Genomic DNA, 20,590 nt, shown 5'->3' on the forward strand with positions numbered 1-20,590 from the left:
GGCCCGACTGAAATACCTACAGTATATAGCCGTGAGCCAACCTTGAGGTTTGGTCCGAGAAAGTCCCAATAATAGTTATTGGTTCCTTTATAAACTCTATTAAAGTATCATCATTTTTTCCCAGAACACTATTATTAACATTCACAGAGATATGCACATTCTGGAGCATCAGATTCCCTGCATTGCACCATAAAATTAAAATAAAATGAACAAACCAAATGACATCATCGTCACCTGACAATTATTAGCAAGAGGTGCCAATAAAACATTGCCTCTCATGTCATATACAATGTCAGATTTTACAATATGAGGAAAATACTGGTGCAGGCATTGTCTGTGAGCCAGTGTGCACTGGTGCATGATAAGATGATGAAAGATTATGCAACAAGCGTGTTACAGGAAAGTGATAAGCGGCAGCATGCTGACACAATGAGTCAGACATTTCCAGTCTTTCAGGCGGTTACATCTCATCTTCCTCTTCCATATTATGTCAGAGACATTCATTACGTGGGAAAAAGAAATGTTTAGACTCCATTCATGTTTCTTTGCTTATAAGAGTGAATTGCATGCCATTTTCATCAGATACTCGAGTGTTGTTTCCTGAGGATTTTGCTCACTTTCATGGCCAATTTTTGGTGTTTGCAGCACACCACCTGCTACCTGAACATCCCTGGGCAGATCACTAAATAGGCACTGTCACTTAAAAGGGGTACTCCACTGACCGGCATTCGGAACATCTAGTTCAGAACGCTGTGTGCGCACTGCAGCGGTCGGCCATGCCCCCTCACTGAAAGTCTATGGGAGGGGGCACGTAAGACTTGCATTGAGTGGGCGTGGCCTGACATCATGGCTGCCCCCCGCAGCGCGCACACAGCGTTCGGAACTAAATGTTCCGAACACTGGCCAGTGGATTAGCCCTTTAAGGCCATGTGCACATGACAGAATTTCTAATTTCAGTTTCAGCAGAAAGAATGAACCTGTCCATTCTCTCTGCGGAATCCTCACAGGATGCATTGCCAGCTATAAGACAGTACATAGCCTAAAAGACTTTTGACGTATCCTAGAGACAAGTCAAACGTTTCAAACGGTAGGGGGTCTGAATGCTGAACCCCTACTAATTGTTACGCGATATAGACAGCAGGCGCGGCAGGAGATTGTATTCATGGTATGTTTATGGAGACCATCTCCTGCCATGAGAAAGAGATTGCAACAAGCCGGGGATATATGTGCTCAGCTAAGTGCTTCTCTTGTCTGTATCTAACAATCATTGAGGAGCTCAGCACTGAGACCCAAATCGATCAAAACTTCTGACATTCCTCTATGTTTTTTTTTTTTTTTTTTTTAACTGGCACTTATTAATATCATTATTAATATTTGCAGATTAGTAGATTAGCTGTGTTCTTCTGGGGGTATTTTTTTTTTAACAATGGATCTAAATTTTAATTTAATTGGATCATTTAAGGGGTACTCTGGAGGGAAAAACATTTTCAAATCAGAAATGTATACACATATGTACTTTTAAAGGTAATCCTTCAGCTGTGAATCTCGTTCTAAAATGCCGACACTGTTATATGCTGTTAGGACAAGGAGACACATTGTACCTTTCATATATCTGTTTGTGCTTCCTTAATGTAGAAAAATGCTTTTATTTTCTGGTGTCAGCCTGGCATTCTCAAGCCCGTGAAATGATGAGGACTGGAATGTCTCCTTGCTCCCTCTCCTCATCAATGTCCCTGCTTGAGGGAATCAGGGCTAAGCTTTTAGTGCTGTGCATAGAAATTGTGCTGAGGTGTGAGATTTAAAAACAGGGCTCGGCTTCCAGCTGACTGTCAATCAAGTAGGTATAGGGATTGTGGGGGGGGGGGGCGAGGAAGTGTTCCAGCCCTGCAGGCTCTTTGGAACTCCTCTCTGACTCTTTGCATCGTAGAATAAAAGCATTTTTCTACATTATAGAAGTACAGACAGATATGTGATAGGTACCATGTGTCTTCTTGTCCTAACAGTTATCTATCAATGTCAGCAGTTTGGAGTGTGAATGCAGCAGACAGATCCCCTTTAATCCTTCCAGTACTTACCAGCTGATGTACGGTATGCCCTGAAGGTCCTGTAGTTCTTTCTAATGTGTGACAATCCTCTCTGCTGCCAACTTGTTGTTCTGAGGCTTGTTCCTGCTCTGGACAATTCCTGACATGGACAGAGGTGGCAGCAGAGAGCATTGTGATCAGACTGGAAAGAACTACACCACTTCCTTTGGAGCATACAGCAGCTGATAAGTACTGGGAGGCTAAAGATTATTTAAATATCTGCCACCAGTTGATTTGAAAATTATTTTTATTTTTTTTCAAACTATCCCTTTAAGGGAATGAATAATATTATAAATAAATATATAAACCGTAAGTGCTGAAATGATGTCCCCATATATTGAGGATGTGATGCTGCTGGGACACCCCATTATTTGCTTTAAAGTTAAAACACTTTTGAAAAAGAAAAATGGAGCATATTCTTTCCTATATATTTCTTCCCTTGTTCATCAACTTCTAACTGCAATTAAAACAAAATATCTTGAAACCGCCAACATTACAGATCTAACATCCCCCAATTTCAATATATGAGCTAAGGAAACAAAACTTGATGTATCTGATGCTCACAAATGCCAAAAATGACTTGTTTGGGCAGCAGTTTGACCTGTAAGAATATAAAGCCTAGTCCATTGCTGGGGCTGAAAAATACAGCAGTTTATTAGTGCGAGTCTGTGTCAAGCCATTGGGCTTTTCTATGAGATAGTATTATGTATTTTTGAACTGTGCATTTTGACTAGACTTGTGACCGCATCAAACAATCTGCCAGCGGAACGAAGAGACGAGTCTTCATCATTGAGACTATGGGAGGATACTGCGGCTACCTGGCCAACATGGGAGGTCTTGCTGCCGGTGCCGATGCAGCCTACGTCTTTGAGGAGCAATTTGACATTCGTGAGCTCCAGGTATATACAAATATATTGTGCCAGAAATTGCTGGAATCATATTTATGTTTAAGTTTTTGTAATCAAAGTTATTATTGGCATACAATGAATATTTTATCCTTTTATATAGGCAAATGTAGAACATTTAACGGCAAAGATGAAGACTGACATCCAGAGGGGCCTTGTTCTGAGGTACACCACATACCACTTTTTAATCTATGTGGATAATATTTAAGGCATTTTACTTAAACTCCACTCCAGTGGAAAAAACATGTTTTCAAATCAACTGGTGCCAGAAAGTTAAATAGATGTGTAAATGATTTCTATTTAAAAATCTTAATCCTTCCAGTACTTATGAGCTGCCCCCACCCCCTGGTAGGCAGCTTTTTGTACTGTAGCAATACACTGGGTTTCCCGGGCGGTTTTCAAATCTCCCACCGGATCTGGGAAACCTAGTGTGTTTGCAGCCAAAAAAGACCTTTCCCCATCAGCAAATCACTGGCTTGACACGTGACACCACTGCGGCCAGTGATTGGCTGAAAAGGGAAAGGTCCTACTATTTGTATGGTAAAGAGGAGACAAACGGCATCTGGGAGTAGGTTAGCAGAAGGTTTTTTTTATTTTTCTCCCTGCGCCCTTTTACTTAGCTCAGTCTTTTTCTACCAGGGTGCCCCCAGCTGTTGTGAAACTACTACTACTACCAGCATGCCCGGACAGCCTTTGCCGGTCCAGGCCTGCTGGGAGTTGTAGTTTTGCAACAACTGGAGGCACCCTGGTTGGGAAACACTGACTTTTAGTATTTAAATTTGTGTTTACCTACTCTGGCCGGCCCCTGCCCGCAGCAGAACATGGGAGCCGTCCCGAGCAAATAATCACAAGTTTTCCCGGGGGGCTGTATCGGTATATCGCAAAAAGCAAAAATCGGGATTCGATTGCTTTTGCAATATATTGTGCAGCCCTAATTGTAAGTCATTTGCCTCCACACTGCACATACAGTGCTGCTATTCTCTTATCTAGCATCTAGAGCATAATGGCTAGGTTGTACCTGCTTCCTTTACCCCTATTCCAGTGTTTCACAGCCAGGGTGCCTCCAGCTGTTGCAAAACTGTAACTCCCAGCATGCCCGGACAGCCAACGGCTGTCCGGGCATGCTGGAAGTTGTAGTTTTGCAACAGCTGGCGGCAGCCTTGTTGGGAAACAGTGCCCTATTCCCTCACCACTGATACCAATAAATACTCAAAAAAGTAGTGTGAAGCCTCTCATTATATTGTGACAAAATGCTACAGTATCCCATGCCCTTACATTATCCTTTATCCATTCTAGGAGGCTAGTTGTGACAATGGACGGAATTTTAGGAAACCCGACATAGTATTATTTCCATGGTCCTTCACTCTTCTTCTATTTACTCTATATACAGGAATGAAAACTGCAACGAAAACTACACAACAGACTTCATTTATCAGCTCTATTCTGAGGAAGGGAAAGGAGTGTTCGACTGTAGAAAGAATGTACTGGGCCACATGCAACAGGTAATGTATAGAAAGCTGTGTATCAATCAAAAGGTTAAAGGTTACGTCTTTCCCTATACACTCAAGAATATAAACATCAGAACCCCATAGAGTGGCAGCCCAGAGTGAAGGCTGGGACTGGTGGTTCCATAGCTGTTACAGTTACTGTAGATTCTGTCACCTTTACTCTAAAAACCACTCAAATCCATGTCCAGATGAGCTCACTGCAGTGTCAGGTTTTTACTGGGCTTATTAGTCTATGGAGGGAGGGGGTGGTTGGAGAGGTATAGAGGGAGGGAGGAAGACATATGAAGACGCTCCAGCAGCTTGTAGTGAGTGTTATCTAGATTCACAGTCTACACAGCTTAAAGGGGTACTCCGGTGAAAAGCTTTTTTCTTTTAAATCAACTGGTGGCAGAAAGTTAAACATATTTGTAAATTACTTCTATTAGAAAATCTTAATCCTTCCTGTACTTATTAGCTGCTGAATACTACAGAGGAAATTCTTTTCTTTTTGGAATGCTCTCTGATGACATCACGAGCACAGTGCTCTCTGCTGACGTTATAATAATAATAATAACGCTTTATTTATTGTTGTCCTTAGTGGGATTTGAACCCAAGGCCCCAGCACTGCAAGGCAGCAGTGCTAACCACTGAGCCACTATGCTGCCCTTAGCATACATCTGCTATGCATGGTTGCTAAAATGGACAGAGATGTCAGCAGAGAGCACTGTGCTCGTGATGTCATCAGTGTTCCAAAAAGAAAGGAATTCATGTATAGCTTTCAGCAGATAATAATCCTGGAAGGATTAAGATTTTTTAATAGAAGTAATTAGCAAATATGTTTAACTTTCTGGCACCAGTTGATTTAAAAGAAAAAAGTTTTCCACCGGAGTACCCCTTTAATACTGCTCTGTTATGTCCTCCATGCTGCTGTTTCTGTGGTATAGATATATAGGGCTTAGTACTGCTCTGTCATGTCCTCCATGCTGCCGTTTCTGTGGTATAGATATATAGATGGGGGGGGGGTGTGTGTGTGTGTGTGGGTGTGGGTGTGTGTGTTATGGGAGACTTCATAGCAGCTAGTCTACACTAGGTTAGGGGCAACTTAAAATCACAGACGGAGCCTCAGAGGTGAATAATATTATATACAAGTTATATAATGGACATAAATAGTGCTGCTCCTCATGTACACACAGTGCGGTACACTTTATGTGAACATAGGGCCATGCAATGCTAGCCTTATACCATCATGAACATGAATGTGTCATTTTACAGGGCGGAGCTCCTTCACCATTCGATAGAAACTTTGGAACAAAAATCTCAGCCAAAGCTGTTCAGTGGATCTCCAGGAAGCTGAAAGAAACCTACAGAAAGGGTAACACGATTAACACTAAATAGTACATAAAGACAAGGTGAGAATAAGCCATGGGTGAGAGTCAGAGGAGAGGTGGAACAGGCTATTATGGGAAGTATCTGATCTCAATAAGGCAGCAAATCTGGAGGAATTGCCCATAGTCACATTCTAGCTCATTCTAGAATGGAATATGTTGTATCCTGACCTGCCAATCAGTATCATTTATGACGTCTCTTTGGGAAGTAAATGGACATTAGCTCAGATGCAAAATGCCATTTATTTGCTATATAGCATATGTGAGTGGTGATAATCTAGCATATCCGGTGGCTACATCCGTATGTAGATTTCTCATTAGACAATAGATGTACTTTACCCTGTACTACACTGCTGCTATAGATAATAGTGCACAGTATATGATGTTTATTATACACTTTATTGAAGAGCTTCTGCTGCCACGCTTTGCTTTCCATTGCAGAATTGTGAGTCTTTAGACAAGAAAAAACAGCACCAAATAGTTGTGTGTTGTACTCTAATCCTCAAGATATGTGCTGAGTGTCTATAGCCTGTTAACCAGTATAGCTCCATTAACTACTTGTACAAAAAAGAACTGAGACTAAGAGCAATTGCTACTGAATAATGTACAAATTTTATAAATGTATTCAATTATTTTTTTTTTAAACGTCACCACTTGTGACAATATACAATAAAGATAGATTACCAATCAATGTTTATAAAGCAATACAAAATGAGATGTGATCAGATTCAACCAGAAAACGTAGGTGAGACAGGTAAAACAATCATTTCAGTCACAGTGTATTCAGTGAGGTCAAGAGAGTAATATGGAGGCTCTATATGATATGCACCCAGATGTAAACAGGGGTCTAATGGCCCCACTATGTTTGTATAGGAGCTATCTGCTCTATCACATGTGAACTAATGCATATGAATAACATGCCCAAAGTTGGTAAAAATCCTCACATACCCATAATGGATACCTGTCACCACCATCCCAACGTACGTTTCGTCACCCGACTTTCTCAAGGGACGGTCAGCGTTTTATGGTTGAATCTGATCACATCTCATTTTGTATTGCTTTATAAACATTGATTGGTAATCTATCTTTATTGTATATTGTCACAAGTGGTGACGTTTTTAATAATATTTTGGATACATTAATAAAATTTGTACATTATTCAGTAGCAATTGCTCTTAGTCTCAGTTCTTTTTTGTGCAAAGAATTGTGAATCAGTCTGGCGCAAAGTGCATTCATCTAGATGCCTTATAGAATGTAGAGACATAAGGAGCTAAATATACTTTTTTTTGCTTTTATATTTTCATTCATGGCTACTCGGGATACTTAGAAGAAGGTAATGTCTTATAATTACTTGGTGTCAATAATGGTGTACATAATCATGCCTTCTTTTCACATCTCTGTCTATAGGAGCCACTATACTTTGCTATACACACCCTTTACTAATTGAACATAGAATTAACAAGTACAGAATATGGAATCCTCACCCATATCCTGGCACAATCTTAAAGGGGAACTCCGCCAAAAAACATCTTATCCCTTATCCAAAGAATAAGGGATAAGATGTCTGATCGTGGGGGTCAGCATCCAGAACACAGAAGCATGGAGCTTATGTGTTTGTGCCGTCATGCCACGCCCCCCCCCCCATTCATGTCTATGGGAGGGGGCGTGACGGCTACGTAGTAGCCGTCACGCCTCCTCCCATAGACATGAATGGAGGGGAGTGTGGCGGCTGTAGTTGTCAGTCATCTGGCACGGAGTGGAGTTCGCTCTGTGCATGGATGACTAGGAGGCCACACCGGAGATCATGGGGGTCCCCATCGGCAGGACCCCCGCGATCAGACATCTTACCCCCTATGCTTTGGATAGGGGATAAGATGTTTTTTGGCACCCCTTTAAACGTGTAAACCTGTCCTTAGGCATGCAACCATATATCTTTTAAGTTGCAACATCAGGCTGTATTCACTTGTTGCAACTATTTAGCATTAACACAATACATTTCCGCGTGCCTTTTTATTTTTTTTTTTTTTACGCAAATAGCCAAAATTGTGGTAAAAAATTTGAAAATGTTACCGCTTAGCACAGTCACGGTATTTTTACTGCAATTTCCGTCCATTCACTCCAAAAATGCAGGCGGTAAAAGGTTGTGGTATCGCAAATTAGCCGCACTGCGTGAACACAGTCTTAGTAACACTAGCTTTATAAGGGTCTTTCCATGTCCTGATGAAACCTCCCCTGTACCTACCCACAGTTTGTGGGCAAAAGCTTGGCCCTGGAGAACCCAGTTTGCTTCCTCTAGGCTTGGGGGCCTTGTGGAAAATTTCTATTTAAATGGGTTGTCTAGGAAAATAAATAAATAAATAAAGAGCAGCATTCACCTCCACTACGCTCCCGCCGCTGCTGTTCTGATGTTGCTCAGGAACCCGCTTCTCTTCACTTCCTGGTTCCTGTCAATACAACAAAGTGTCCACCAAGCCAATCATTGTCTGAGATGGGGAACCACTCCGCTCAGGGATGACCATTTACTTTGTGGTGAGACCGGGACCAGGAAGTGAAGATAAGTGGTAACCTGAGCGCTATCAGAATAGCGGCGGCAGGGGATCATTGAATACTGCTTTTTTATTATTTTTTTACATACATTTTCTGCAGACAGAAGAATGTATCCTGTTGACTGACTGGTTTTGCTTGCTTATTTGTTTCTTTTAGTAAAGTTGAATGACATCACTATTCTCTGTCTGTACAGATATATTATGCACTTGATATTTATAAGAAAACAGTAGTTAAAAGTTAAAGGGGTATTCAGGCCTTTGACATCTGAACGTAGGGGTCCCACTGCAGGGATCCCAGGGATCTCTGTGCAGCCCCAGCATTCTGTGACAGGTACTGCTCCGGAGACGTGGCATCATGGCCACACCCCCTCGTCACATCTCACCTCCTCCATTCATGTCTATGGGAGGGGGCGTGACAGCCATCACACCCCCTCCCATAGACATGAATGGAGGGGGCATGGCGTGTCGACACGAGTGTGGCCGTGATGTCATGTCTTGGGAGCAGCGCCCGTCACAGAATACTGGGGGCTGCATCGAGATCGCAGGGGTCACAGTGGCAGGACCGCTGAGATCAGACATCTTATCCCATGTCCTTTGGAAAGGGGATGAGATGTCTAAGGCTGGAATACTCCTTTAAAACCTTAACGCTCTCACTCTTGTCACTTCCCCCATTACGTTCTGATACATTTCGTTAATAATAGAAAAATACAAATAATACATGAAAGTTATAAACAGAATGCCAGTTAATGGCAACTAAAGGATGGGCCTTCTGTTGCACCCATAACATGGTGTGAACCTAGTCTAAGAGGTACTGTACCTCATCACTGTCAGTTTGGCACAGTAATACAATAAGTCATCACCATGTCAGTCAGCAGTATCATTCTTCAGCATAAATAACACAATACAAGGACAGTGCCATACCACCAGTGACATAGCTATGATTACTTTCTTCTGTTTTGTGTCTCTTTTATACATCTTAGATAAGAATGTGTCGTAGATGAACCAGTTAGCGTATTAGATCCCTCCATTTAATGGCTATGATGATAATTGTCCGACCTCGATCTTTTAAATGGTAATAAATGTTATTCTCCAATTTCCAGGCAAAGTATTTGCTAACACGGAAGACAGTGTATGTCTACTAGGGATGCGCAGGCGAGCTCTTCTCTTCCAGCCAGTAATGCAACTCAGAGACGAAACTGACTTCAAGTAAGTGCTAATGTATCTTAGAAACCACAGCTCCATCATTAGGCCTTCCTCTCAAGAACCGCAAGTGATAATATATTGTTAGTGTAGCATTTATGGGTATCAGCTAAGGTGGTGTGATCCATCTGCAGCTGTGAAAGGCTTATAACCCAGACTGATATAAGCCACTCAGTACCATATACTATAACATTGAGCAGTAAACTTATCTTATAGACATAATGATTTATGGTCAACTATGAACACATGAGAATTTTCCCAAAATTTCTCATCCATCATGGCTGAACATCAGAATTGTCTCCATCAACAACCCGAGCATGTGCTCAGACAGAGTTTTATCCACTGGAAGTAAGAGATGAAGTTTAGAAACTATAAGGAACTGATAGAAAATAATAGAGATGAGCGAATTTACAGTAATTCGATTCGTCACGAACTTCCCAGCTCGGCGGTTGCGGACTTTATCCTGCATACATTAGTTCATCTTTCAGGTTCTCCGGTGGGCTGGAGACTCTCTCCTAGGACTGTATCCACCTTTTCCAGCCACCGGAGCACCTGAAAGCTGAACTAATTTATGCAGGATAAAGTCAGCAACCGCCGAGCCGCAAGGTTTGTGACGAATCGAATTACTGTAACTTTGCTCATCTCTAGAAAATATATTTTAAAATTGATATATACATCTAAATATTGAATAACATTATTTTTTTATGTTCCAACCAAAATATTGAAAAATTATCTGGAACTTACATAAAATAAAAATAAATAACGTCCTCCATAAGGCCTGTTGCGATGATGCTGCGGCCATCGGCATGGAAGATAGAGCCAGACAACAACTTATCCAGAGATTTCATTAAAGGAGTACTGTACTGAGGTGCTAAACAACGTATCCCCTATTCAAAGGATAGGGGATAAGCATCTGATTGTGGGGGGTTCCAACCACTGGGACCCCCTGCAATCTCCTGCAAGTCACCCCCGACTTTACCCATGAACAGAGCCGTGGCCGACATGCCCCTTCCACGCATCTCTAAGGTAGAGCAGAAGATACAGTGTTTGAGTATCTCTGATTCTCCCATAAAGCGTGTTGACTTCCACTTCATACAGGGGTCGAAGGTCTCCATCCATAGAGCAAAGATCAGGCCGTGCACAAGGAGAGCGGGGCGCCGAGCAGGAGATCGCGGGGGTCTCAGCAGTCGGACCCCCTGCGATCACACTTATCCTCTATCCTTTGTATAGGGGATAAATTGTTTAGCACTACAATAACTTTAAAAAGGGTACTCCACTGGCCAGCGTTCAGAACATTTAGTTCCAAAATCTGTGAGCGCACTGCGGGGGTCGGCCATGCTCCCTCAATGCAAGTCTATGGGAGGGGGCATGGTGGCCGCCACGCCCCCTCCCATGGACTTGCATGGAGGGAGCGTGATCTGACTTCACGAGGGGGCATGGCCGACCCCCGTAGTGCGCACCCACAGTGTTCGGAACTAAATGTTCCGAACGCTGGCCAGTGGACTACCACTTTAATGGGGGCCTGTTGGGTTTCCATTATTTTGCTGGATTCTAGCAGGGCAAAAAACTAATGAATGCACAGAATCTGTGACTAAGGCCCCAAATGGAGCTGAGGAAAGTTATGCCAATTAATTCTAGTCAACTTTCTAAAGAAAACAGAAAATCCCTGTATTGTTTCACAATAGTCTGTATTGTATGCTGAGACAGTAACGCTTCATTCTTACTTTCCAAATCCAGACACAGAATTCCAAAAGAGCAGTGGTGGCTGAAACTGAGACCATTGATGAAAATTCTGGCCAAGTATAAGACCAGCTATGACATTTCTGATGCTGGGCAGCTGGAACACGTTCACGTGCCCATACGTAAAGCGGCAGAAGCAGGAGCCATCTAATGCTACAGACGCCGTCACCATGCCTCGTATCATAGCCTGTCTCCATTTCCATTGTGTGCTTTACTGCTTTATTATATAACTGTTAGGTTTTATCTTTTTTTAATTTAAGTTATATTGTTTCAGCACTTTATGTCCATGCAATTTCTAGGTTATGTCTAAAAATAGATAAATAGTCATAAGAATATTATGAATGAAATTGTATGGAGAAGACATCACAGCTCACTCTCTAGTTTGTTTTACTTTTCTTTCCAAATGTTTTGCCACAGATGTGAATGGGCTGCAATGTTCCCTGTGTGTTGTGTGTAATTACATTACAGTATATTACACCTAGTATTGGAGATGTAATGGACTCATTTATATGTGCTTTATCTGTATTTCTTTCCTCAGTGACATGTTGCAGGATTACATTTATGTGATGTAATAAAGAAACATTGGAAAACATTAACTTGTTGGAATCTTTGTAGGTAGAAAGTTATCTTTGTATTATTATCCAGCTTATGTTTTATGGGATTGGTAACTAGTTCTTGAATGCAAGTCAGACACCAGAACAGCCTCCTGGACTACAGCCGGGTGCATATGTTATGAAAATGTGTAGTCAAACAGCCTATTCAAGGAGGGATGTACTGTCTTATGTAAGTGATGTTTATGCAATCTTGTGTTTTTAGCTTATTAGGCTATGCCAGAGGCACTGCTTGTTATATGATTACAATGGAAAGAGAAAAAAAAAAAGGAGGAAGGGGATTGCACCCCTAGTGAAGTACGTTAATGTGGAGGGTGTCAGTGGTGGTTAGAGTGGTACTCACCGGGCAGAGTTGCACTGAGAGCACAACACCTTAGTAGACTTTACACAATATCCAGGCCTGCAGCCACAGTCCTCTGGAATCAACCTCGTTCTTCCAGTGAAAAGCAGTATACAGGGAAGAAAAAAATCTACCGTCTCTGGCGCTGGTCTGCTGCAGGTAGTTAGGACTAGGACATCTGATAGTGTCTTAAAAGTTGGTTTATTACAGAAGTACAAGCAATGAGTTTCTGGTCCATACAGGACCCTTCATCAGGCAAGGTGCCCGACGAAGGGTCCGGTATCGACCAGAAACGCGTTGCTTGTACTTCTGTAATAAGCCAACTTTTAAGACACTATCAGATGTCCTAGTCCTAACTACCTCCAGCAGACCAGCGCCAGAGACAATCGGTTTTTTTATACCCTTATATGATTAGAACAACATTTTTTGGTTTCTGAGTGTATACACTATTACCCTTCCCATTCACTGGCAGCAAGCAGAAATCTTGTATATACTAAGGGTAGGGTCACCTAGTAGTAGTGCGTCAAATACGCTGTGGATGCGCTACTGACCGTCAATAGAGTGAGTCTCCTGTGCCCGTGCATCCTGCTTTGGCTGCTCGTAACAGCAAACCTGCAGTGATCTGCAAGTCGCCGACTGCAATGTCTGTGAGTACAGTGCAAATATGTGCGGCGACTCGCAGGTCACTGTGTGTCTGCTCGTAGCGGTAGATTGCTGCTATGAGCAGACAAAGCAGGATGCACTGGAACAGAAGGCACACTCTAGGGATGGTCAGTAGCGCATCTGCATCATCAAATACGCTGCAGATGCGCTACGTGGGACCCTACCCTTAGGGTACATTCACACGTACAGGGTCTGCTGCATATTTTGTGCAGCTGATTTTGCTACCCATTAACTTCAGTGGGTAGAAAAATCAGCTGCAGAAAATATGCAGCAGATCCTTACCTGTGAATGCATTGGGTGTATTTACATGTACAGTATCCTGCGCATATTTTATGTGCAGGAGTTGAAGCTGCAGATTTCAATCTAAACTAAATGACTGAACACCACCTCAAATATGCAGCATCGAATATGGTGCATCATATGCACAGGATACTGTAAGTGTGACTACACCATTAAAAGGGTATTACAGCTTAATTAAAACAAGCACAAGCCTTCTAGGGCTGTAAAATAATAAAATAGAGCTTTGCCTTGTCTAGTGCCATTGCTTCAGTAAACCCCAGTGCCTGTTTACTGTATGCTCCACAGGAAGTTCTTTTCTTTTCTCTGCTGACACCTCTGTCCATGTCAGGAACTGTCAAGAGCAGGAGAGGTTTGCTATGGAGAGCACTGTGGTCAAACAGAAAATACATTTAAAAAGAAAAGAACTTCCTGTGGAACATTTGCAGCTGATAAGTACTGGAAGGATTAAGATTTTTAAATAGAAGTAATTTACAAATCTGTTTAACTTTCTGGCACCAGTTGATTTAAAAATAAAATTGTTGTTCACCACAGTACCCCTTTAAGTGAGCCGCACGGAGTAAGCAAGTAACTTCAGTGTCTATAAAGGACAAAGCTGAAATGAAAGAGCTCTGTGTGATTTCTTAGTCTCCAGCATTCTATCAGAAACAAGCAGCTTGCCACTTTATTTTAGCCTTTTCCTGTATGGAGACTGAGAAGTTACTGAAAGGGAATCTGTGCCATAGAGGTGGTGCTGAGCCACAAGATGGATGGCCCCTTATTGAGGTGCATGGCTCAGTACTAGAAGAGGATGTTCCTCCAGCAATCAAGGTTGGGAGAATGAGTGCATGCTGCGGCACAGGGCAACCTCTTTGATACTTGGGCTCTGAGCAAGATGTTTCAATTTGCACAAAGCCATTTTTTTCTCTAAATTATCCTATTCCGCCATTTTGTGGGGATTTTGTTTTTACATGTTTATTTTGCAGGTCAGTATAATTACAGCACCAACAAATCTACCTATTTCTTCGTATTTTACAACTTTTTAAGAAGAAAATACGAAGAAATAGATAAAAAAAAAAATCTTCACCATATTCGAACCTCTAGTCGTTACCTGGTATAATTACAATCTAGTAATGTATGACTTTTTCCACCTTGAGCCACTATGGACGTTTTCGGTTTGTTGGAAATACTACAGGTATTTTAGTGATTGTACTTGGGACCATGCTGCTCAGTAGCAATCTTACATTATATACGAGGGTCCTAAAGTGTACCCTTTGATGCATATTTGGATGGACTGTGCATATTAGTTTGTGTAGCTATATGCACAACCAAACACATGCACTACGGAGCAACTAATTGTCTTAAACATAAGACAAACACTCTGCCCCGAGGAGGTGCCAGGACACCAAGATTCTTAAGAGGAAACCCACATTGGAAACAATCTTCAAAGAAAAGGGAAAAAGACAGGACAGCGCCTAGTGTAATTCTGTGTAGGTAAATCCCAGGGATCCCAAGTATAGGTGTTGTGCTCACCTTGCTGAATACTTGCATTCATGCACGAAACCCCTCCGTATGGGGTACAGACGTATGGATCTTGAGCTGCCGCCTGCAAACTGTAGGACCGATCGCCTTTCAAGGAAGGGCGTTCGGTAATCGTGGATAAGTAGAGGCAAGAAAAAGTGTCTTTGCACTGGCGCTGCTGTCATGCGATCCGCATCAGATTCCGTAGGCACGGGAGTAGTTCATAAAATGGTTTTATTGTTACATTAAAACATTGGACAGAATGCAAAACATGTTTCGGGAATATGTTTTCCCTTTCTCAATTGCTAAAAGTGGACTGTCCATTTTTAGCAATTGAGAAAGGGAAAACATATTCCTGAAACGCGTTTTGCATTCCGTCCAATGTTTTAATTGTTTTAATGTAACAATAAAACCATTTTATGAACTACTCCCGTGCCTACGGAATCTGATACGGATCGCATGACAGCAGCGCCAGTGCAGAGACACTTTTTCTTGCCTCTACTTATACATTGGAAACAATGACTGCACCTGTGTAAAGGGGTATGGCTGCTTCTACAGCATTCCCTGCACCCCAAGAGGCAGAAATACCTATCTGCACATAACATTTACTCCCAACAACTTGGTGAGGAGGCATAGATGGCATCATAGCATGATACTATGTAGTAGGGAAGGAAAAGACAGAGGATCAGTTGTGCAGAGGAAATAATCACAACTGGTAGAATAGGAAAAACTTAGAGGGGTACTCTGCTGCTCAGCGTTTGGAACAAACTGTTCCGAACACTGGAGCCGGGAGCTCACATCATAGCCCCTCATAACATCATGCCCCCCCCACCCCAATGCAAGTCTATGGGAAGGGGGTGTGACAGCCGTCACGCCCCCTCCCATAGACTTGGAGTGAGGGGGCGGGGCGGGACATTACGAGCTCCCGACTCCAGCGTTCAGAACAGTTTGTGCCAAACGCTGAGCAGCGGAGTACCCCATGAATAGCACCCTAACTGCTTTAATGTAAAGGGACATTAAATCGCTACAGTATGCAGAGGCCTGGGACCAGGGGAGCACCATAACTCCACATCTGTGTTACACAGTGTAGGAGAGGAGTAGGGTCCAAGTAACACAATCGCCCCACCTGGGAATGATTAATGTGGCTGATTCTGTGTCATGTCCAGTACATCTTGTAGCAGAGGATTCTTGCTCAAGAAACAATTGCACAGACTAGGAATGGGTAAGGCAACTGGACCTGTATCCTATCATCTGCACACATAGAAGAAGAGCACTAAGGCTTTTGATGGTGGATTAAACAGTGGGTGATCATGAGCAGATGTCACAGGGCCAGAATCAGAAGTGGAAAAAGCTATTTTTCAATAATAAAGAATATTACACAGCCTCTAAGCAGTGACTAGTAGAGTAGTAAGTTATGCAAAGCACAACTGCGGCGACGAAGAAAGGGCAAAGTCAGTTTTTGTGTATTACTCAGGAGATTGTAATCTGCCTACACTTGTACCTATAAGAGAGCCCTGGGAGAGAGAAGTTTCCTGACAAGTGAAGCTATGGGAGAAGGAAGAAATGTAGGACTGAGGGGGGGGGGGGGGGGGGGGGGAGGGGGGGGGGGAGTATGAGTCTATACCTAGTCTACTGGGTGCAATGAAGTTATAGAGTCAGGCTGGGGAGGGAGCAGAGGAGCAAGGATGGCAGCCTCTATAAGCATGATTCCTGCTTCCCCAATGAAACAAACAAGAAATGGATACTGTAGCCCCAGAAAAAACATTTTGCCATTTTGACAGCTCAAAGTTGTTGTGGTACACCCCATTTACCCCATCATGTCCTTTGTCCATCTGTGAGCTTCACATTCATACAAAGGAAAGACACACAGCGGAATACAAACAGCCTGGCTAAAGACAAATCTGGAACTTCCAAAGAATATACAATGGACAAGACTATTCTGGGATAGATCAGCTGTCCTTCATTCTGAGGCAGGGGTCTAACAGTGGTTTATAGTAAAATAATGGCTAAACTCCAAAAACATTATAATATATAAACATTACCATATCAGAGTACCCAGCAGCAGAAGATCGGGACAGGAGAGTATACAGTGCCTTGCAAAAGTATTCACCCTCCTTGACTTCGTATTTTAGTACATTACAGCCTTAAGTTCAATGTTTTTGTTAATCTGAAATTTATGTGATGAATCAGAACACAAAAGTCTAAGTTGGTGAAGTGAAATGAGAAAAATATATAAATAAAACTATTGTTTAGAAATAGAAAACAGAAAATTGTCATGTGAGTATGTATTCACCCCCTTTGTTAGGAAGCCCATAAAAAGCTCTGGTGCAACCAATTATCTTCAGTCACATAATTAGTGAAATTATGTCCACCTGTGCGCAATCTAAGTGTCACATGATCTGTCATTACATATACACACACCTTTTTTTAAAGGCTCCAGAGGCTACAACACCTAAGCAAGAGGCAACAGTAACCAAACAATGCCATGAAGACCAAGGAACTCTCCAAACAAAGAAGGGACAATGTTGTTGAGAAGTACAAGTCAGGGTTAGGTTATGAAAAAATATCCAAATCTTTGATGATCCCCAGGAGCACCATCAAATCTATCATAACCAAAGGGAAAGAACATGGCACAGCAGCAAACCTGCCAAGAGACGCCCACCAAAACTCATGGACCGAGCAAGGAGGGCATTAATCAGAGAGGCGGCACAGAGACCTAAGGTAACCCTGGAGGAGCTGCAGAGTTTCACAGCAGAGACTGGAGTACATAGGACAACAATAAGCCGTACGCTCCATAGAGTAGTAGGGAAGGAAAAGACAGAGGATCAGTTGTGCAGAGGAAATAATCACTCCATAGATCTTATGGCAGAGTGGCCAGAAGAAAGCCATTACTTTCAGCTAAAAACAAAAAGGCTTGTGGGAGACTCCCAAAATGTATGGAGGAGGGTGCTCTGGTCTGATGAGACTAAAACTGAACTTTTTGTCCATCAAAGAAAACGCGATGTCTGGCGCAATCCCAACACATGACATCACCCAGAGAACACCATCCCCACAGTGAAACATGGTGGTGGCAGCATCATGCTGTGGGGATGGGGACTGGTCAGAGTTGAGTGAAAGATGGATGGTGCTAAATACAGGGATATTCCTGAGCAAAACCTGTACCACTCTGCGCATGATTTGAGGCTAGGACGGAGGTTCACCTTCCAGCAGAACAATGACCCCAAACACACTGCTAAAGCAACACTTAAGTGGTTTAAGAGGAAACATGTAAATGAGTTGGAATGGCCTAGTCAAAGCCCAGATCTCAATCCAATTGAAAATCTGTATTCAGACTTAAAGGGGTATTCCGGGATCTAAGCTTTTATCCCCCTATCCAGAGGATACTGGATACAATGTCTGTTCGTAGGGGGCCCACCGCTGGGACCCCCTGCGATCTCCCTGCAGCACCCGCAGTGTATGTGGGACTACATCTCCAGTGTCAGAAACTTCCGGGTTTCCGGGACTGGAGACGTGACATAACGTCACACATCATCCATGATGTCACACCACGCCCCCTCCACTCATGTCTATGGGAGGGCAGGGGATAGGGGATAAACGCTTAGATCCCGGAATACCGCTGTTCACAAGTACAAATATCTAACTTCACAATAAATAAATAAATAAATAAATAAAAACATATTCAAAGTTGTATGTTCTTTATGTTAAATGATCAAAATCCTCAAACAATCCATGATAATTCCAGGTTGTGAAGCACCAAAATACGAAAAAAGTCATGGGGGGGTATATTGTAATTGGGCATAATATAAATATATATAAATATTATATATATATATATATATATATATATATATATATATATATATATATATATATATATAGACAAAGAATAAGTCAGTGCTGCTGCATTCTTCTGTTGATATATATATATATATATATATATCTCCAAATGGCGGAGGACAGCACAACCACTAAAGATCTTGAGACAGTAATCCGGGTGCAATAGGCAAAAAACGTGGTCCCAGTCGCAGACCACATCCATAGATACCAGCAATAAGTCCAGCAGCACTCACGGGATCAAGTAGAAACACAGCAGTGTTTATTAAACCATGTATAAATGCAACGTTTCAGTGATATCCACCACCTTTTTCAAGCATGGTATACAAATGTGCAAAACAGACCTTTATATGGTATCATATTAAGTTAATTACAAAACTCCAATCAATATAATCAAATAAAATTCACACAGTAAAAAAGACATAAACAATACAAAATTCATAATGTAGAAAGTGCAAGTGATGACAGTGTGTTAAGAAACAACAATGGTCACCGTATATACAATGGATCATCGTTGTTATTAAAAATACAAAGTGTAGTTAATAAAGACGCAGCTGAAGCTACGTCTTCCAGTGATTAAAAACAACAGCATTGTCATGGGGACAGACCACTCACCTCCTGTATATGGGTGCCGCCATTACGGCGTCTCACATGTGGTCATATGGCTCCCGGTCATGTGACGATCCCAAGCTCCGCCCCGTCATCACGTGACCGGAGCGCACACTCGCGCATGCGCACCTGCCACTTTGATGCCGAAAAGGGCATCAAGAGACCTGGCGGAGACACGGGAGCGCCCCAAACACCGGGACCAGACTAAACTCACAAATCTCAATGCAAAAGGGTAAATAAAAATACAGGATCAAATCTAGAGAAATGTATGGGAGTGTACAAAATAAATAAGTATAGGGGCAAAAATATTATAATGTTCAAAAATCAGGGCAGCTCAAAAGCAGTCATCTGTGGATGACAGGAAGACCTATCAATCGTACAAAAAACGCATCAAAAACGCATTATGTGAATAGGGAAAAGAAAGCTATTTGAAAAAATGTGTCAAAGAATAAGTCAATGGACACACATATGTACATAAATGCACAGAAGTGTATCCAGAAGCGTCATGCCAAAAGGCTACGGGAAAAAAAGGTGAGGAGTAGAATGTGGAATCAAAGTTCCACATTGTACCCAAAAAAGATTTTTACAGCAGATGTAGTGTGTGTGTATATATACATACATCCAAGAACCAACGGATCAAGGTTGGAGTATAGAACTAAATGTAAATTATGTAGTGAATAGGGAAATAGTGTTAATAACCGTGATATTAATGATACATACATGTACTAAAAGTGAATATTACGTATACGTGTATGTTTGAGATCCACACAAGCACAACCTCCATTCGTGTACACGTCTGGATACCAAACCTATCTAAAAAAAGTAAAGTGTTCTTGAAGCAATATCTGGTTAAATATATTACATTGCCCCAATTTTTGTACATCACACATAACTAGAATGTAATCACAGGGAGATCCTTTATTCCACGCATGTGGGGATAACATAAAAAATTATAATAGTATATTCCATGTCGGTATCTTTGGTCTGTCCCCCGACAAATGAAAATTTCAACATCTAGAATAGAATAAAATAAAGAAAAGGTATCAATAATATGTATTATATATTACATTGTATACCATTTAGATACATTCTCAACAGTCGACATGGCCTACGCATTATATATAGCCGATGTAACAGTAAAATCTACATTTAGGCCACGCGGGCGTAACGTGTCCAACTCGTGAATCCAATACAATTCACGTTTCTTTAGCCGATTGATTCTGTCTCCTCCCTTCTTACTTTCTGGTATATGATCAATTAGTGTAAATCGTAACTCGCTTTCCGTATGGCCCGCCTCAACAAAATGTTTGGATACCGGCAGATCCAGTCTAGCCTTCCTGATCGAATACCGGTGTTGGTTGAGGCGGGTCCGGAAGTCGAGTGTGGTTT

General features: G+C 42.0%; 1 protein-coding gene across 3 annotated transcripts in view; it reads left to right on the forward strand.

Annotated features, from left to right (window-relative positions):
- Positions 1–11,939, forward strand: part of PFKP (phosphofructokinase, platelet) — a 105,260-nt gene extending 93,321 nt beyond the window's left edge. For all 3 annotated transcript variants that reach the window (XM_056519504.1, XM_056519503.1, XM_056519502.1), the window contains 6 exons: positions 2,819–2,983; positions 3,093–3,154; positions 4,380–4,491; positions 5,749–5,848; positions 9,508–9,613; positions 11,345–11,939. In XM_056519504.1, the coding sequence (XP_056375479.1) occupies positions 2,819–2,983; positions 3,093–3,154; positions 4,380–4,491; positions 5,749–5,848; positions 9,508–9,613; positions 11,345–11,498 (699 nt within the window). In that variant the 3' untranslated portion in view covers positions 11,499–11,939. The remainder of the gene's footprint in view (positions 1–2,818; positions 2,984–3,092; positions 3,155–4,379; positions 4,492–5,748; positions 5,849–9,507; positions 9,614–11,344) is intronic.
- The last annotated feature ends 8,651 nt before the right edge of the window (positions 11,940–20,590 follow it).

Source organism: Hyla sarda, chromosome 5, assembly GCF_029499605.1.
Source record: "Hyla sarda isolate aHylSar1 chromosome 5, aHylSar1.hap1, whole genome shotgun sequence".
In the NCBI taxonomy this organism is placed as follows: domain Eukaryota; kingdom Metazoa; phylum Chordata; class Amphibia; order Anura; family Hylidae; genus Hyla; species Hyla sarda.